General features: G+C 42.1%; 1 protein-coding gene and 1 long non-coding RNA gene across 13 annotated transcripts in view; one reads left to right on the top strand and one right to left on the bottom strand.

Annotated features, from left to right (window-relative positions):
* Positions 1-14,309, bottom strand: part of LOC116433762 (protein daughterless) — a 212,385-nt gene that overhangs the window by 40,025 nt on the left and 158,051 nt on the right. For 2 of the 12 annotated variants that reach the window (XM_076373737.1, XM_076373739.1), the window contains exon 1: positions 12,550-13,210. The exons of 5 other annotated variants lie outside the window; for them this stretch is intronic. In XM_076373737.1, the coding sequence (XP_076229852.1) occupies positions 12,550-13,020 (471 nt within the window). In that variant the 5' untranslated portion in view covers positions 13,021-13,210. Of the gene's footprint in view, positions 1-12,549; positions 13,211-14,309 lie in introns of those variants that run through there. 5 more of the 12 variants (XM_076373738.1, XM_076373742.1, XM_076373740.1 and 2 more) reach the window with 3 other exon arrangements.
* LOC143175278 (uncharacterized) lies at positions 842-2,564 on the top strand. The gene is made up of 3 exons (XR_013000056.1): positions 842-1,019; positions 1,141-1,739; positions 1,923-2,564. It is a non-coding gene; the product is annotated as an uncharacterized LOC143175278 (long non-coding RNA).

The raw sequence follows: 14,309 nt of genomic DNA, 5'->3' as shown, positions 1-14,309 counted from the left end.
GGCGCGCGCGCGCAGGTGTGCATATGTAATTCCGTATGGGTGCCTCGGCTGGCACCGCGCGCCACGTGAAAAGAGGCTAGAGATCAACGACGTCTACATTATTTATTAGCCGTATCGTCGTCGTCGCGTGCATAGCGAGAGCCGAGACAAACGGCTGCATAATCAACAATTAGCTGGATGATATGGTCTACGTGATCGGTTTTTAACGAGTGAACGCCACGCCGGGGCAGGCCCTCTCTATCAACGCGTGGTCGAGCGATCGAGTTTGCGCTAGGCTCGGGTAAGAGTTCGGGAGCGTGGAATCGTGCTTTCGAGCTTGTTTCATGGGCGAAGTTCGATGGACGGTTATTGTGTTCGTTTAAACCATCTTGGAATTGACTGAAAGACTTGGAGGATGCGGGAGCTATGATCGTTAGACGATTTGAGAATGATTGAGGAAGGTTTCTGAGATACCGTGTTAGATTATTATTGTTGTCGTTTGATTGTTAATGTCTATAATGTAAGGAAATTGTGGAACTTTATTGTACGATGGTTTGAATCATACTGGTTTTAGAGTTTACAAGTGTTACTGGGAAGATAGAGGGTGTTTTTTGGGGGAATGTATTAGTTTTCTTAAATTTGGAGCCATTCTCGAAGAAATGAGAACGTGATTATATTGAAAGAAATTAAGACGTAATGATATTATAGAAATGACAATGTGATTGGGTTATGATAGATTTGCAGAAGGTACAGTTATTGAAAGTACTCATTGGAACTGTTTTGTTATTAACAACGATGAAAAGAAAGAAACCATTTTACTTCTGTCGTGAACATACGTTAACTTGAAGTATTATAGGTTAATGACGAGGAAATAGGACTCCATTTCAACTGTAGAAAAATGAATGGTCCTATTTTATTCAATGGTTGAATCACCTACACTGCATTAGACCTATAGAGGAAACTATCTAGAGTACGAGTTCCGCAAGGATAGCACGCCTAGAGTTCCAAACGTGACGTCTGTAATACACCCAAACCATAAGGTATCTACGTTATAGCAGACCTAGAGTACTATACAGCCATATTATGCAGAATGTAGACTGTGCAAATAGGTAAGTTACACAAAGTCCAGAATACAATGTGGCTAAGTTATTCTGACCTTAGAGTATCTAACACGGTATCTAAACGGCGGAAGATCTGGAGTACAGTGTAGCCAAGTTGTTCGCAACTTAAACTATACGATATGTAAGTTGCACAAGCTCAAAACGGAATGCAGATAAATTATGTGGAGCCCAGTTTATGGTAAGTTACAAAAGACCCGGAGTACAATGTAGCTGATCGTGCAGAACCTAAATTACACAATAAATAATTTATCAAAGATCTAGTTATATAGAGCATAGGATCTACAATATTTAATTCACACAAAGGCTAAAATACAGTGTAGCTAAATTACATAGAGCCCAGAGCAAACATTAACCAAGCATAAGACCTTGAGTACAAGGTAGCTAAGTTAGACGAAGCCCAGAGTACACATTACCTAAATTACACGAGACCCAAACTATAAAGTACCCAAATTATGCAGTGACTATAGAATCGAGGAAGCTTGTGTCAAATTTCGACTAGAGAAATTTAACGAACGTTAAACATCGATGAAAAAGTACTGTTATTGAAGGATTACGCACTGAACGCGAGGAATCATCGAATTACATCGGACTTATATTGCTCAATGTCCATTTATACTGGATCATCGTACGTCCACGGTGGTAAGTAAACATTCGCTCTACTCTGAACCTGGATCGTATGACACGTGTCTTAGTCTAGAGTTCATTTCACGAGTACCTGACCGTGTCATAAACTCGACGAAGAGACAATACGCTACATTAGATCTTTGTTATAAAATATCTAGATTACGCTACACTCAACAAGGAAATGTATCTAAATTACAGAGAACCAAGCCACGAACCACGTACACTGAACAGGAACGATGAGTTACTTATGTAACTCCCAGGATATCTAGACTCCAGCGCACCCGGTCAATAAGACACTTATACGACGCTAAACTTGAATTGTGAGATGCTCAAGTTATGGTAAACCTAAATTATGAATACTGAATTATGGGACACTTCCCTCGCGATGTAAACCTGAATTATGAAGTGGCTTGTGTCTACTCCGCGCTAGATCTAGGCAGCCGAGCGGCTAGACAAGGTGAGTAGTCAGAAAACCTCCAACCGAAGCAATTTTTCCAACAATTAAATCCCTCCGAACGCAACGAAAATTCTATTATTCAAATATCCTCGAGAAATTTACTTTACGCAGCTCGCATCGTCAAAAGATACTTAAACGTTAGCGTATCTTGATCGCAAAACACCTGATCTACACGAAACTCATGCAGCATCACGACTGTCCCAGAGTCCAACAGTGACACATGTATAATCAAAGCGAACCAGCGGTGGACGCGAATTACACCGGCCAGATTCGGATAGCCATCACTCACAGCGCGGTACCCGGTGACCCAAAATCTACCGAAATCTAGATCGCGGCGCGGCTGATCTACGGCACGGCAGGTTTATAGCGCGAATTAGTCCTCGTAGAAGCTACGCGGCGATACGGCCTAGCCATTAGACCCCAACACGGAGCCGGTAATCTATATTGGATTCGGGCGTATTCGATCTACGCCGAAGTCTACCGCGAATCTGGGTTACAATGCTAGTTCATATAGGCGAGGCGGTCCGCGTAGAGTTTCCGGCAGCTAAATCAGTGCTGGCTCGGCACGAAAATACGGCAGTTCACCGACACGCGATTCGTCTTCCGGTCGCCGCGGCCATTCCACCGGTAAATCCCGGCCCGATATTTAAAAACCGTGCGGTTTTTTCCGCCGCAAATCAAAATAAGCGGCAAGACGACGGGAACGCGGAGTTGTGTATCGTTTCTCGCCGTCCCAGCCGGTTGAGTCAGCCGATCAGAATGCGACTGAGACCCGTGTTCAGTCTCCCAGCCTCTCGTCGAAGGATCAAATCAATGGAAATCGCGCTGCGTGATTAGGTAGAGGTACAAGGTGCTTGGATTGATCAGCGAATTTCGCGTCGCCGGTTAGATACGAGCCCGAGCAATTTTCTTCCTTGCTCCATCGCTTTTATCGGTCTCCGTTCTAGCAGACTCTCGTGGACGGATCGAGCCGATGGAAATCGAGTTGATTGATTAGCTAACTGGACAAAGTGTTTGGATTAATGTTCCACAAGCGAGTACCGGGTTTCGAGTCTCCGAAGCCGTAGCTGCGACACAAATCTGCAGAGATTAAGGCTTAAACTGTAAAAGCTAAAGGCTTCAACGCCTGAAGCTTTATGCTCGAAGATTCCAGCTGTTTGATACATTAATACTGCAGCGTTAATATAGCAACATATGATTTGATTCTTCGAATACGAAGACCACAGGCGTTGACTCTTCAGATCGAGCTTTCGAAACTTCAAAATTCTCTAAACTTTCGAATATCCATCCTTTAAAGTTGAGCTTCGAAGCTCCGAGGACTCGAGTTTCACAGAACTCTAAGCCTTCAAGACGCATCCTTTCACCCCTATAGCTCCGAAGAGCTGTTTCATAAATTGCTCGCACTACTTCAAATTGATCAGCGAATCTCGCGTCACCCGTTAGACCCCTAACCCAAACGTTTTCCTTTTTTGCTCCGTCACTCGTATCGGTCTCCGTCTACCCAGCCTCTCGCGGAAGGATCAAACGGATGGAAATCTATCTAGCCGATTAGCCAGAGCAGAAAGGTGTTCGGATCGACCGGCGAATCTCGCGTCACCCGTTAGATCCCGAACCCGAGCGTTTCTCTTTCTTGCTCCGTCGCCGCTATCGGTCTCCGTCCGCCCGAAGGGTCGACTCATTCGTCGAGAATGTGATTTAAGCCTGCATAAAAGACGACGGCCGTACAGAATTACAAGAGGCATGCAGTTCCGCTCGTCGATATACCGAAGGAACTTTCCTCTCTTGTCACCGCGCGCGGAATACCGAATACGATCGGTTATCACGTTCTCGCTCCCGGCCTCGCGCGCGGACGTCCTCTCTTCCTCCCCTTTTTCCACGGATCTTTCGTTCTTTCCTCGGCCTCCGCCCCCTCCCACTACTTCCCCGCTGTTCGCCTTTCTCGGAACGGGAAACTTTTTCCAGGAAAATAAAGCGATTCCCTCCAGACACCACTCCCACGAATCCCGGCACCCTGTTTTTCCTCCCCTGCTTAACCCTGCGGCGTGCTTGCACACGCGGATCGACCACGCCGCCGCGGTTCTACTATATTCCGAACGGTGGGAATGATTCGCGAGAATTTATGGGCGCAGAGAATTCCGAGATGTTTGAATTATCTTTTTTCGGGAAGTAATTCGACGGTTTTGTTTGGGTCGAGATTATTGAGCGATTTTCTGAGGCGTCAGGTCGAGCAGGAGTTTTCGTGTGTTGATTTTCAAGTGATCTTTGTGAAAGATGCTTTCTGAGTGTGTTTGCTTAACGCAACATCGGGAGGATGTGATTTTGTTTGATCTCTTTCGGAAGGAATCTTGCGATCGTAATGTTTAAGAAGAACATTTTGAATGAAGTGCAGTTTAACTCAGCTTCTTTTGCTTATAATTTAATGAAAGCTTTAACGAAGGAGAAGATAGTTCTTTCTTAGTTGATTGCTTCAAATTTAAGTGTATATTCACATAAACTTCTATAGTATGTTTATAATAGGCAATAAGTTGTATAAATATTACAACTTGGCAATCGATTTCTCTCTATCTTCTTTAATTCACTGAACTTTCATTTAATATCAATGTATCCCAATCATTAACACGTTCTCCAATAAAATTACAAGACCAAGAGCAAAAAATGAAAGATTATCTAATTGCCATCCACCAGTGTTCAGCTTTCAACACACTACCGCTGTTCAACCCCTTGAAGATAGCTGTATCGAGTTCGAAGGCAATTAGACCTCGTTTACCGGGGTGCAAGAAACTGCGGAAAGGGACGGAATTTTCGCGACGCACGGGGTTATATCAGCGAGCCGGCGCGAAGCTGGTCTAGCAAGAAGATCATTTTCCGTCATTTCGAGCTGATGCGGAGGAGGAGACACGGCTAGCCTACATTTTCACCGGTCGAGCGAAACTTTTTCCACTAGCAAGACGGTTCGCGGAAAACGTTTCGCAATTGTAACTGCGGCAGCGAAGCGTTTATTCCAGGGAAACGTCTCCTTCTCGCCGTTCTATGGTCCCCGTAACTCGTTCATGAACGATACGGGCCATGGAAACGTATTCGCGATCGGGAATACGATTCGTTCAAGCGAAAAGAACATAGGCGATGCCTGGATCAGTTTCGACCCTATATTTCGTATTATATTTGATTTCGAATACCATTTTGGAAAAATCACTTGACACTCGTTAAGTATCTTATTTGGTACTTTTTGCGTGATAATTTCATTTGTATTGTAATGTATTAATATTTTAATTGATGAGTTTGATGACTAGAATATGAAATATAATGATGATATAATGATAATGTATTAATGGTATTGTGTTATATGTGAGAATTGAAATATTTATCTTTTCGAGGTTCGTCAATTTATATTGCAATATTAGTAATATTGACAAGTTTTGAAATATTATTTTTGAGTTGAATCGAGAATTTTGATTAAGTATAGCTGAGTGAACATGATCGATGATTTCAGTAAATTATTTTGCGAAAATTAGGGTAAGAGAAAGAATTTGTTTCGTTCATTTAAATATTCCTACGTATTCTACAAATTCTCGAGTGCAGGAAATGCATAAACATCCGCAGTCTAATTGTGAGTACGTGATATTGCGCAAGACAGCCAGATAATGTAAATGACTATCAGCTTAAGGGAGTTATCACTAGACTGCGGATGTTTATGCATCCAGTGCACATATTACTCCGCGGAACACAATAAAACGAGTACCAGAAATCTTCTTAAAATTTTCACACTGTCGCGACTCCACTGAAACATATTATCAAGGGAATAAGTTTTCGTTGGCTGTGAACTTATCCGAGGATTTATCCACGAAAACCAGAAATTGCGTAAACATTCACAGTCTAGTTATCACGAACTAAGACTTCAAGCGAACCCTCTCTAAATGTGAGTTGAAACAGACCCAAGCTCCACAATTCAATGATCAACTCCCGAAAGACAGACGTGGACAGCTTCCAAATTCAATCTTCTTTTTATAACTTACAACCCGCAAACCTATAACCTATAAATAAATAACATTCATTCATCGATATATTCATTCTAGTACGATCCACACGTCACCTTTGAAACGAAAGATCATTTTAAAAATATACACGAATCACGTCCAGAAATGTTTCCGCAAAATTCGAAAAAAATCGGAAATTATCGTTAATAAAAAAAAAAGAAACGAAAAATACTGTCGAAAATCGAACGTACAAAGGTTCATTCGTTCACAGGTAAAATGTTGGATAAATGATACCCAAAAACTTGCCTCTGACAGCCTTTTATTTTCCACGATTATTAAACGATAATCACGGTCGATATTCGAGCCAACGATTGTCCAACAATCGAGAGATGCTGATAGCGATTAAGCCGCGCTGGAACGCCGCGAGCAGAGGATAGAAAGGCGAGAGACAGGCGGGGAACTTTGCCGTGTGGGACGTGCACCACGCCCGATCCGGAATATTTCATACGTCCTTTTTATTTTTTATTGTCATGCCGTGTGTTTTTTCCATAATCTTGTCTCTCGGTTATTACCGCGATTAACGTGTGCAGAGAACGCTCGTTAATTTCATCGGTGCCTTTTGCCGGTGACTGGCCGCGACGAAAAAGAGCAGCGGGAAAAAATATCGTAATCGAAACAAAAAGGCAACAACAGCTACAAAAATGAAAGGATAAACGCTGCACTCCGAGCTTTGTGGCTCGAATTTTAATACCGGTTCTGTTGCGTCGTTGACAGTGAACGAGGAATCGGTAATTGTGCTGTCGAAAAAGGCGATTCGCGTTTTCGGTGTTATTAACAATGTGTTTGATAACGGTTATGTCATATTTCCTCTTGTTTTGCGGAATTGCAGGGGGTTGACCCTTTGAGGATGAACGTCGCTGTGTTGATGAAATCGGGTTTTCGTAATTTAGAATCGGGAGTTGGTGATAACCAATTAAATGCTTAGGTGCTGGTGAATTATAAATCAATGCTGGAACATTGAGAAAAACATAAACTGTTCGTAATTTTTTTATTGAATTATACAACAATAAAAATGTGGTATATTATTGGTTTGCGAATAATTACAGTTTTTAATTCTAGAGTACTGAACTGACCAGTTACAAATTAATGACAGTTAAGCCACTCGCTAATTTTTTGAGATAACTGCCCAAGCACTTGATTTATCTTTTTCGTGTCTGACATAAATTTCTTTGATAATTGTTAACGTCACAAAGTGCGTCACAACTTCTTGAGTGCACAATTGTGGCAAACTGATTTTAGAAGGTAAAACAAATAAAGTTTATCGTTAAGTCCAACTGACAATTCTAATAATAAAGTACTATTGTTTATTATTATGCTACAATTAAACGATTCCAATAAGAAACTATCAGAAACACATACGATCTCCTCCACCAATTTGCCTACTTTTTATTTTCTGTGCTTCAATTTCGACATCATTTCGACTGATGTCATATTAAAGCAAGAGAGCATCCGATCTAAGTGATCAATTTCCTTCATAGACCCCGTATGTGGTAGCAAACAGGTTAAGTGACTAATATATAATTTACCTCTGCGTGGAAACGGTTTTTAATACTCTCAAAAATCTTCGACCGAGAAGAATTAAACGATCCGAGTGAAAAACCAGCGAGTACGGGTTAAATCTCTCTGCGCGGCGGAGACGAGGGAACGCGAGAGCATCAAAGGCACTTTAATGATCCCCTGAACTTAATTAATATAATTGTCTTCCAGCGAGGCTCGGCGAATTCACATACCGCCCCGGAGTCGGTCTTGTTTATTTATCCCCGGGAATACACCTGTACGCAACCACCGCCACGGTTGCCGGTTAATTGACTGCGGATTTTTACGCGTTTACGGCGAACACCATCCTGAAAACACTATAAAATGGAAGGCTGCATTGACGCCACGACGAAAGTGTGCTGTTCATTGATTTCAGCGAGCTATACGAGATTATAATTTCGAGATTATAATTATCCTTAAGTTATACAACGAGGTACGAAAGTCTTCGAAAACAAAGGAGGCGATAATAAAGATTGTTTAAATACTTTTCTCCGGAGGGTAATAATGATTTTGATAATCTATTGCAAGTTAAAGGAAGACGTGGTTGTTTCTTGTACCAAGTATGTTGCTAATTTTATTTAAATTGTATTTCGTTTCATTTTATAGCGCATTATTTGACATACTGTAACGAGGACTATAGAAGATGGTAGGAATATTAAATTCTATGATGATTAAATTATGAAATTTAGAAATCCAAATTTTCGTATAGAAAGTAAAAGACCTAAGATTCTATATTCTATATTAATAATTTTAACAGCTGAAAGATAATACAAGAAACAATAATTTTTTGAAATTTCTATTTTCATAGATTAAGCAACAATGCACAGGAATTCGCACAATCCAGCGTTGACCCAATGAATTCTCACATCGAAACTGAGCTGACATGGAAAAGAGCTGCCTAGTGGGACAACAAAGATTCTTCGAATTCCACCGTGTGATTTTTTTCGTGGCGGTGGTGTCCAAGGGATTCCGTGCGTTTATCCGCGTGTGTGTATGTGCGTGTGCGTGTCGTTTCGTATGCAAGTGTGACCACCGCCTAATACGTGCCACCGCGGCACATACTAATTAGCTGTGCGAGCGAAACGCGCCGTGAATACGACTTCACGCGGGGAGACAAACATTAGATACGCGACTTGAGGCCGGGTCGAGGCTCAGCCTCGGACCTGCAAGCCACTTCCTGCTGCCAATTGTTTTTCGCAACCTCGGCCGGAGAGTTCCGGTCTTCAATTAAACGGAGAATTCAATGGAAAAATTGAATGGAGCGAGCGCTCGCTGGATTTGGATTTCGTCGAAAGTTTGCTCTTCGTTGGAAACGTGAGTCACGTGAGTAGTAACGGTCAAGAAAATTGCGATACTGGATGTACACGTTTTTTGGTTTATTTGAAATGTATAACAATTACAAATTTAGTAAAAATAGCTTTGTTTGGAATTATATACCGGCTGGTTTTAATGAATTATAGATTTGTCAGTTTAAATTGAATCTTTTGAGACAGATAACTCAATTTTATCCTTCATTCTTTTTCTTTTTCTTCATCTTATATTTAGTCTTTCAAGAGAATAGTTAATTTTGAAACTACAATTTTCTTAATTTTCAAAATTATAACCGTGAAGTTTTTACGTTGACATAATTCAGCTTTGAAGATTTGTTAAATGAAGATAAGAATAATTGTATTTTCGGTGTGAATACACCAAGCTATAAATCAATCGAGATGATTAAACGAAGGATTAACGTTCTCCAACTGTTCGCGAACGAAAACTGCCGTCCAATATCTCTAAATCCCCACCGAATTAAAGCACACGCTTTCTTCCATCCACACCGTTTGCTCTCCAAACAAACCCCTCCCGCCATCTGAAGCAAATTAAACCCTCCAACATCCTCCGCAAAGAAATCCTAGATCGAGGCTGATACAATTAATCAACATAATCTACGAATTACCAAAGACAATACCACTTCCAAACATTCAACAGGTAAAACAGCCGCCAAAGAATTCATTGATCCCTCTCGAAGAAGTCAGTCCCGCCCGAACTCAATTGCATCCATTAAAAATCTCTTTCACGCTACGTTTATGTATATTTATTTAGTTTACTCCTCTGTTCCTGCAAAATTTGATGTTCGTTTATCTAGATCCTGAATATTAGAGGTTTAAAAGTAAACAATTAACTGACACGAACATTTACTAAATAACGTTCGTGGAACTTACCATGCGTCAAATTGACGCGTTCCATAAACCTAGCGTTAACAGCTGCCGAATAAAGAATCCAATAAATAAATACAATTTGGAAGATCAGGTAAAGAAAGTCTCGTACAGCGTCGCACCAGCTACTCCTCTAACTACATTAATAGTTGTCGAATAAAGAATCCAATAAACAGGTTCCCTGTCGCACCAGCTAGTCCTCTAACCGATTAACAGCTACCGAATAAAGGATCCAATAAATAAATACAATTTGGAGGATCAGGTGAAAAGTTTTACAGGCCGTCGCACCAGCTAGTCGGCTAATTGCGTCAATAGTTACAATAAACAAATACGGTTCCTAAGAAAAAACCGTCGAAATTCAGGAAGCACCGGCCCCGAGCAGGTCCACAATAAAACAGGTCAAAAGCTCTAGTTGGCCACCTGGTCAACGCGGGGCCGGGACAGGTAAACCGGGTGCAATAATCATAGCGGCGCGCGGACACGCGCGTACACTTGAAAAATTGGCGACAATGGGGCCGGGCCGACCGAGAAACCGAGGAAACTCGAAAAGCTTTGTCGCGCGGACCGGGACGCACAGCTGACCAGCGGAGGCTGTTCCCCGGCGAATAAACGGCGGCAAGTGCATCCGGTATGCGCGCCGGTGCAATAAAAGTTCGGAACCGGCTCGAAGTCACGTACGGGTACTAAACCGGTCCTATACCGTCTGGGACTAATCGGCGGGACTCGCGCGGCACGGGCCCCTCCGCGCGCCGACGGACGGAGAAAGAGAGATGTACTTTCGATAGCAGGTACTCGAATCGTAAAACTGTCGTACCTGTCCGAACGCGGCTGCGAAATTTCGCACGAGCCGACGGCTGCTGGCTTTGTGTGTACTCCGCACCGTGCAGGAGAGTTCCGAGACCGTGTAGACGTAAGAGTTTTTCGTTTTGATTGATTGCACAGAGCGATACGGGGACTTCTGTGACTGACTTTATGCTTCAGTTTAGCCTGGAAGGTATTCGGGAGCGACAGGCTGGGGAGTGGTAAGGATTTTATATTTGACGCAGTAGCATTTTATACATGTGCTGGAAAAATTAATGGAACGAAGTTATGGGATGATGTAATAGTATTCGTATGTTAGCATTGATAATGAGACGAGAGATGAAAGTTGAAAGTTGACTAGGTTTCCTTGCAAGGATTATCTTGCAAGCAATGAAGAGTAGTCGTACGTTGAATCAGATTTGGGATAGTCGAATGCTTGAGATGTTTACTTGGATAATTTGTTGGTATAGTTAATGGTTTGAATTAATGGGATTAGTGTAAAACGGTTATAATAGAATGTTATGCGACTGATAGTTTTGGACGGTTTTTGATACGTTCACTGAGAAACTGGTTATAAGAATGTTAAGAAGGTAATGGTTTTGGGAGTGAATGTTACTGTATTAAGGACATTAGTGTTTCATGTATACGATTGAAGAGTTTAATGCATATTTTCGATTCGAATAGTAAATGTTTTGGATGATTTAGAAGGTATTCGTCTGCAAAAGACTGAGGCAACTCAGTTGCTACAAGAGAAACTGGAAAATAGCGATTCTCCTGTTAATATTCTTATATCCCGTAAACCTAACAAAATTAAATTGTTTTGACTTGGGAATGTGAAAATTAATTTTTAAATTTGTACAGAGAATTACTACCGAAAGGAGTTGATAAGTAGAAAATTGTTATACTAGATCATGCATTATTTTATACATTAATTGACAGAATATTAAGGCGCCGAAAAAATATGTCCAAAAGTAATCTATTAATTATTTATATTAATTCAGATTTTCTAATCAAATGTCGATCTATTAACGGTTTCTCATCCGGAGTCTTAATAATTTCTCCGGAAAGTCTACTTATCGATAAGGACTATTTTTGTCATTGATGTCTCTTTAAATGCTTAAATAACAATTCAAACAAAAATAATTAATACGTTATTAACCTACCAAAATCCCATATTACTATTAGTCGTTGCTTATGAAATATTAATTAATTGTTCGTCGGTGGACCATAGTCAATAATGTTAATCATTACTAGACAGTTATGACAGAACAAAGATAAAATAATTGACCTGATCAAGGTACGTAACGCAACAAAAACTAGTTCAGGAAATTAAGAGGTTTAAAAAGTTCATTGTGTACTGTGACTACTTGAGACGAATAAAAACTATTCAAATCGAATACTATGGAAAGACTCAGTTTCTAATGCCCAGATAATAATCTTTATCAAGTGACCGAATTCTTTCTTTCATACAGCCATCAAATATCCTCGTACTTATCAACTTAAAAAATCCCCAATATATAAACTACTACCAATTAATCACAGTGAATATATTCTTTCTCTTATATTTTCTCATAATAACTCCAACACCAAATAAGACTAATTAAAATTAAAAAAAAAACTAAATCCTTAACATCCACGTAATAAACTTCAAAAATCCTACTCCTTTCACACATTTATCAATAAAACACGAATAGTTACATAAATAACTAATACAATAACCATGGAGCAATTAAAAACCAAACCAAAACGAATCACCTTGTAATAAATCACTTATCAATAAATCTCAGTAAACATATTTTTACCCCGCTCTCCTGTCCACTGTAATGGCTCCAATACCCAGGTGACGGTACCGACGAGACGCTGGCCTGCAACATGGACCCACTTCCGGTCAAATTGTTCGGGCTGGACGCTTGGAACTGATCCACGGTCAACTGTCCGATCGATTGGCTCGGGCTCCTCGAGCTGTTCGTCGTCAATCGCGAACGATTGCAGGCCACTTGCAGAGGACTCGACGGTCCTCCTCCAGCTCCGCTTCCTGGACCAAGCCTTCCCGGTCGCATTTGCACCTGCACGCCCGCGATTTGACTGTACCTCGAGCCAACGTTATTCTGATCGTTCGCGTGACTCGCCGGTTCGACGCCGAAGTCGCTCAGCCTGAAGTTCTGCTGATTCATCCTGAAGTCCGCGTTCTTCTTAAACCCGCTGCGGTCCATGCCGGTCGCCGTTTTCCCCCGTATCGGAATCAAACGGCTCCTCCGCTGCTCCGAGTCCATGTCCCCGGTGACATTCCCGACACAGGAATTAGAATTTCTAATTTTACCGCGGAATTTTATCGTACGTGCTGGTCTGCGCCGGGCTTAGCTACCTTCGGTCATCGATGCCTGGAGTTCAGCTTGGAGAACACTGTTTTCAACACTGTTAACGTCCACTTGAACTTGGTACACTTGTCTCTGACTTGGAATTTAGATCTATGGAGAAGGAACGATAAGTTGGAATGTTGAGCAGGAAAATCGGTACTCCGACTTCGAAAAGGGTGATGGTCTTTGTGATACTACCGACGTTCGACGCTTGAGTTTTATGATCACTTAATGTCAAGCAACAACGGTTCCGATTACTATCGGGGAAACACTATTATCACTGGTTCATTTAGACTTCAACACATTCCACTTCTGAGATTCTTATCGACTTAGTATTTTAGATTATTCATCTACACAGAGAAAATAAAATAAGAAACTTGCTACCTCGCCGCAAAGATATCTCTTAACGCAATCCTCGCGACAGTATTCGCATTAACAACCCGAACTCATCGGTAGCAGACTTCCCCGATGTAACATCCCGAAACACGTGTTCAAATCATCGTGTCTCAATTGCCCCGAATAATTAATCAAATCATGAAACTCAGAAACTATCACCGTCAACCCGGTCACGCCAATCGCAGTCGAGCGGCTCGCTTGAACGTCTTCCAAAAGCACGAGCGAGCGGGCGCGTGCATCGGTCCGCGTCCGAGGAAATTATGCAAAGTCGCGAGATAAATTTGTATCCGGCGTGCAACGGCGAGGATAAACAATCTTGCGTAGGACGATCGGGTGTATCGCCGCCCCGCCGCCGCCCCCGTCTATAACATTTAATGCAATTTATCGCTGCAGGAACTGGGATCGCTCGATTCCGCAGCCGACGCTCCTCTCTCGTTATTCGGTTAAACGCGCGAGCTGGCGAGCGTAGCCAGCGACAATGATCATTAATCAGCGCGGCGGAAAGTTCGTTCGCGAGATACCCGTGTAACGACTCCCTTCAATTTGAATTCCTCGAATCGCTCGCGTCTTTCGGCGAACCCGATCCGACACGACCCAACATGACCCGACCCGGCCGCTCGGTCTGCCCTGCTACTCTCTCCGTTCCCGAACAATGCGTGTTACCGCCGCCGCCTATTTACGCGGACGCGTGCACGATACTTTCACGCGAGGCCAAAAGCACGAAAATAATTGGACGGCTTTCGCTTGAGAACGATCGCTAGATGGATTCTCAAAGAGACCGTTAGGAGCGTTCGCGAGTAACGACGATA

The sequence above is a fragment of the Nomia melanderi genome, chromosome 14 (assembly GCF_051020985.1).
Source record: "Nomia melanderi isolate GNS246 chromosome 14, iyNomMela1, whole genome shotgun sequence".
Classification (NCBI taxonomy): Eukaryota; Metazoa; Arthropoda; class Insecta; order Hymenoptera; family Halictidae; genus Nomia; species Nomia melanderi.
This window is presented reverse-complemented; position numbering and strand designations above follow the sequence as displayed.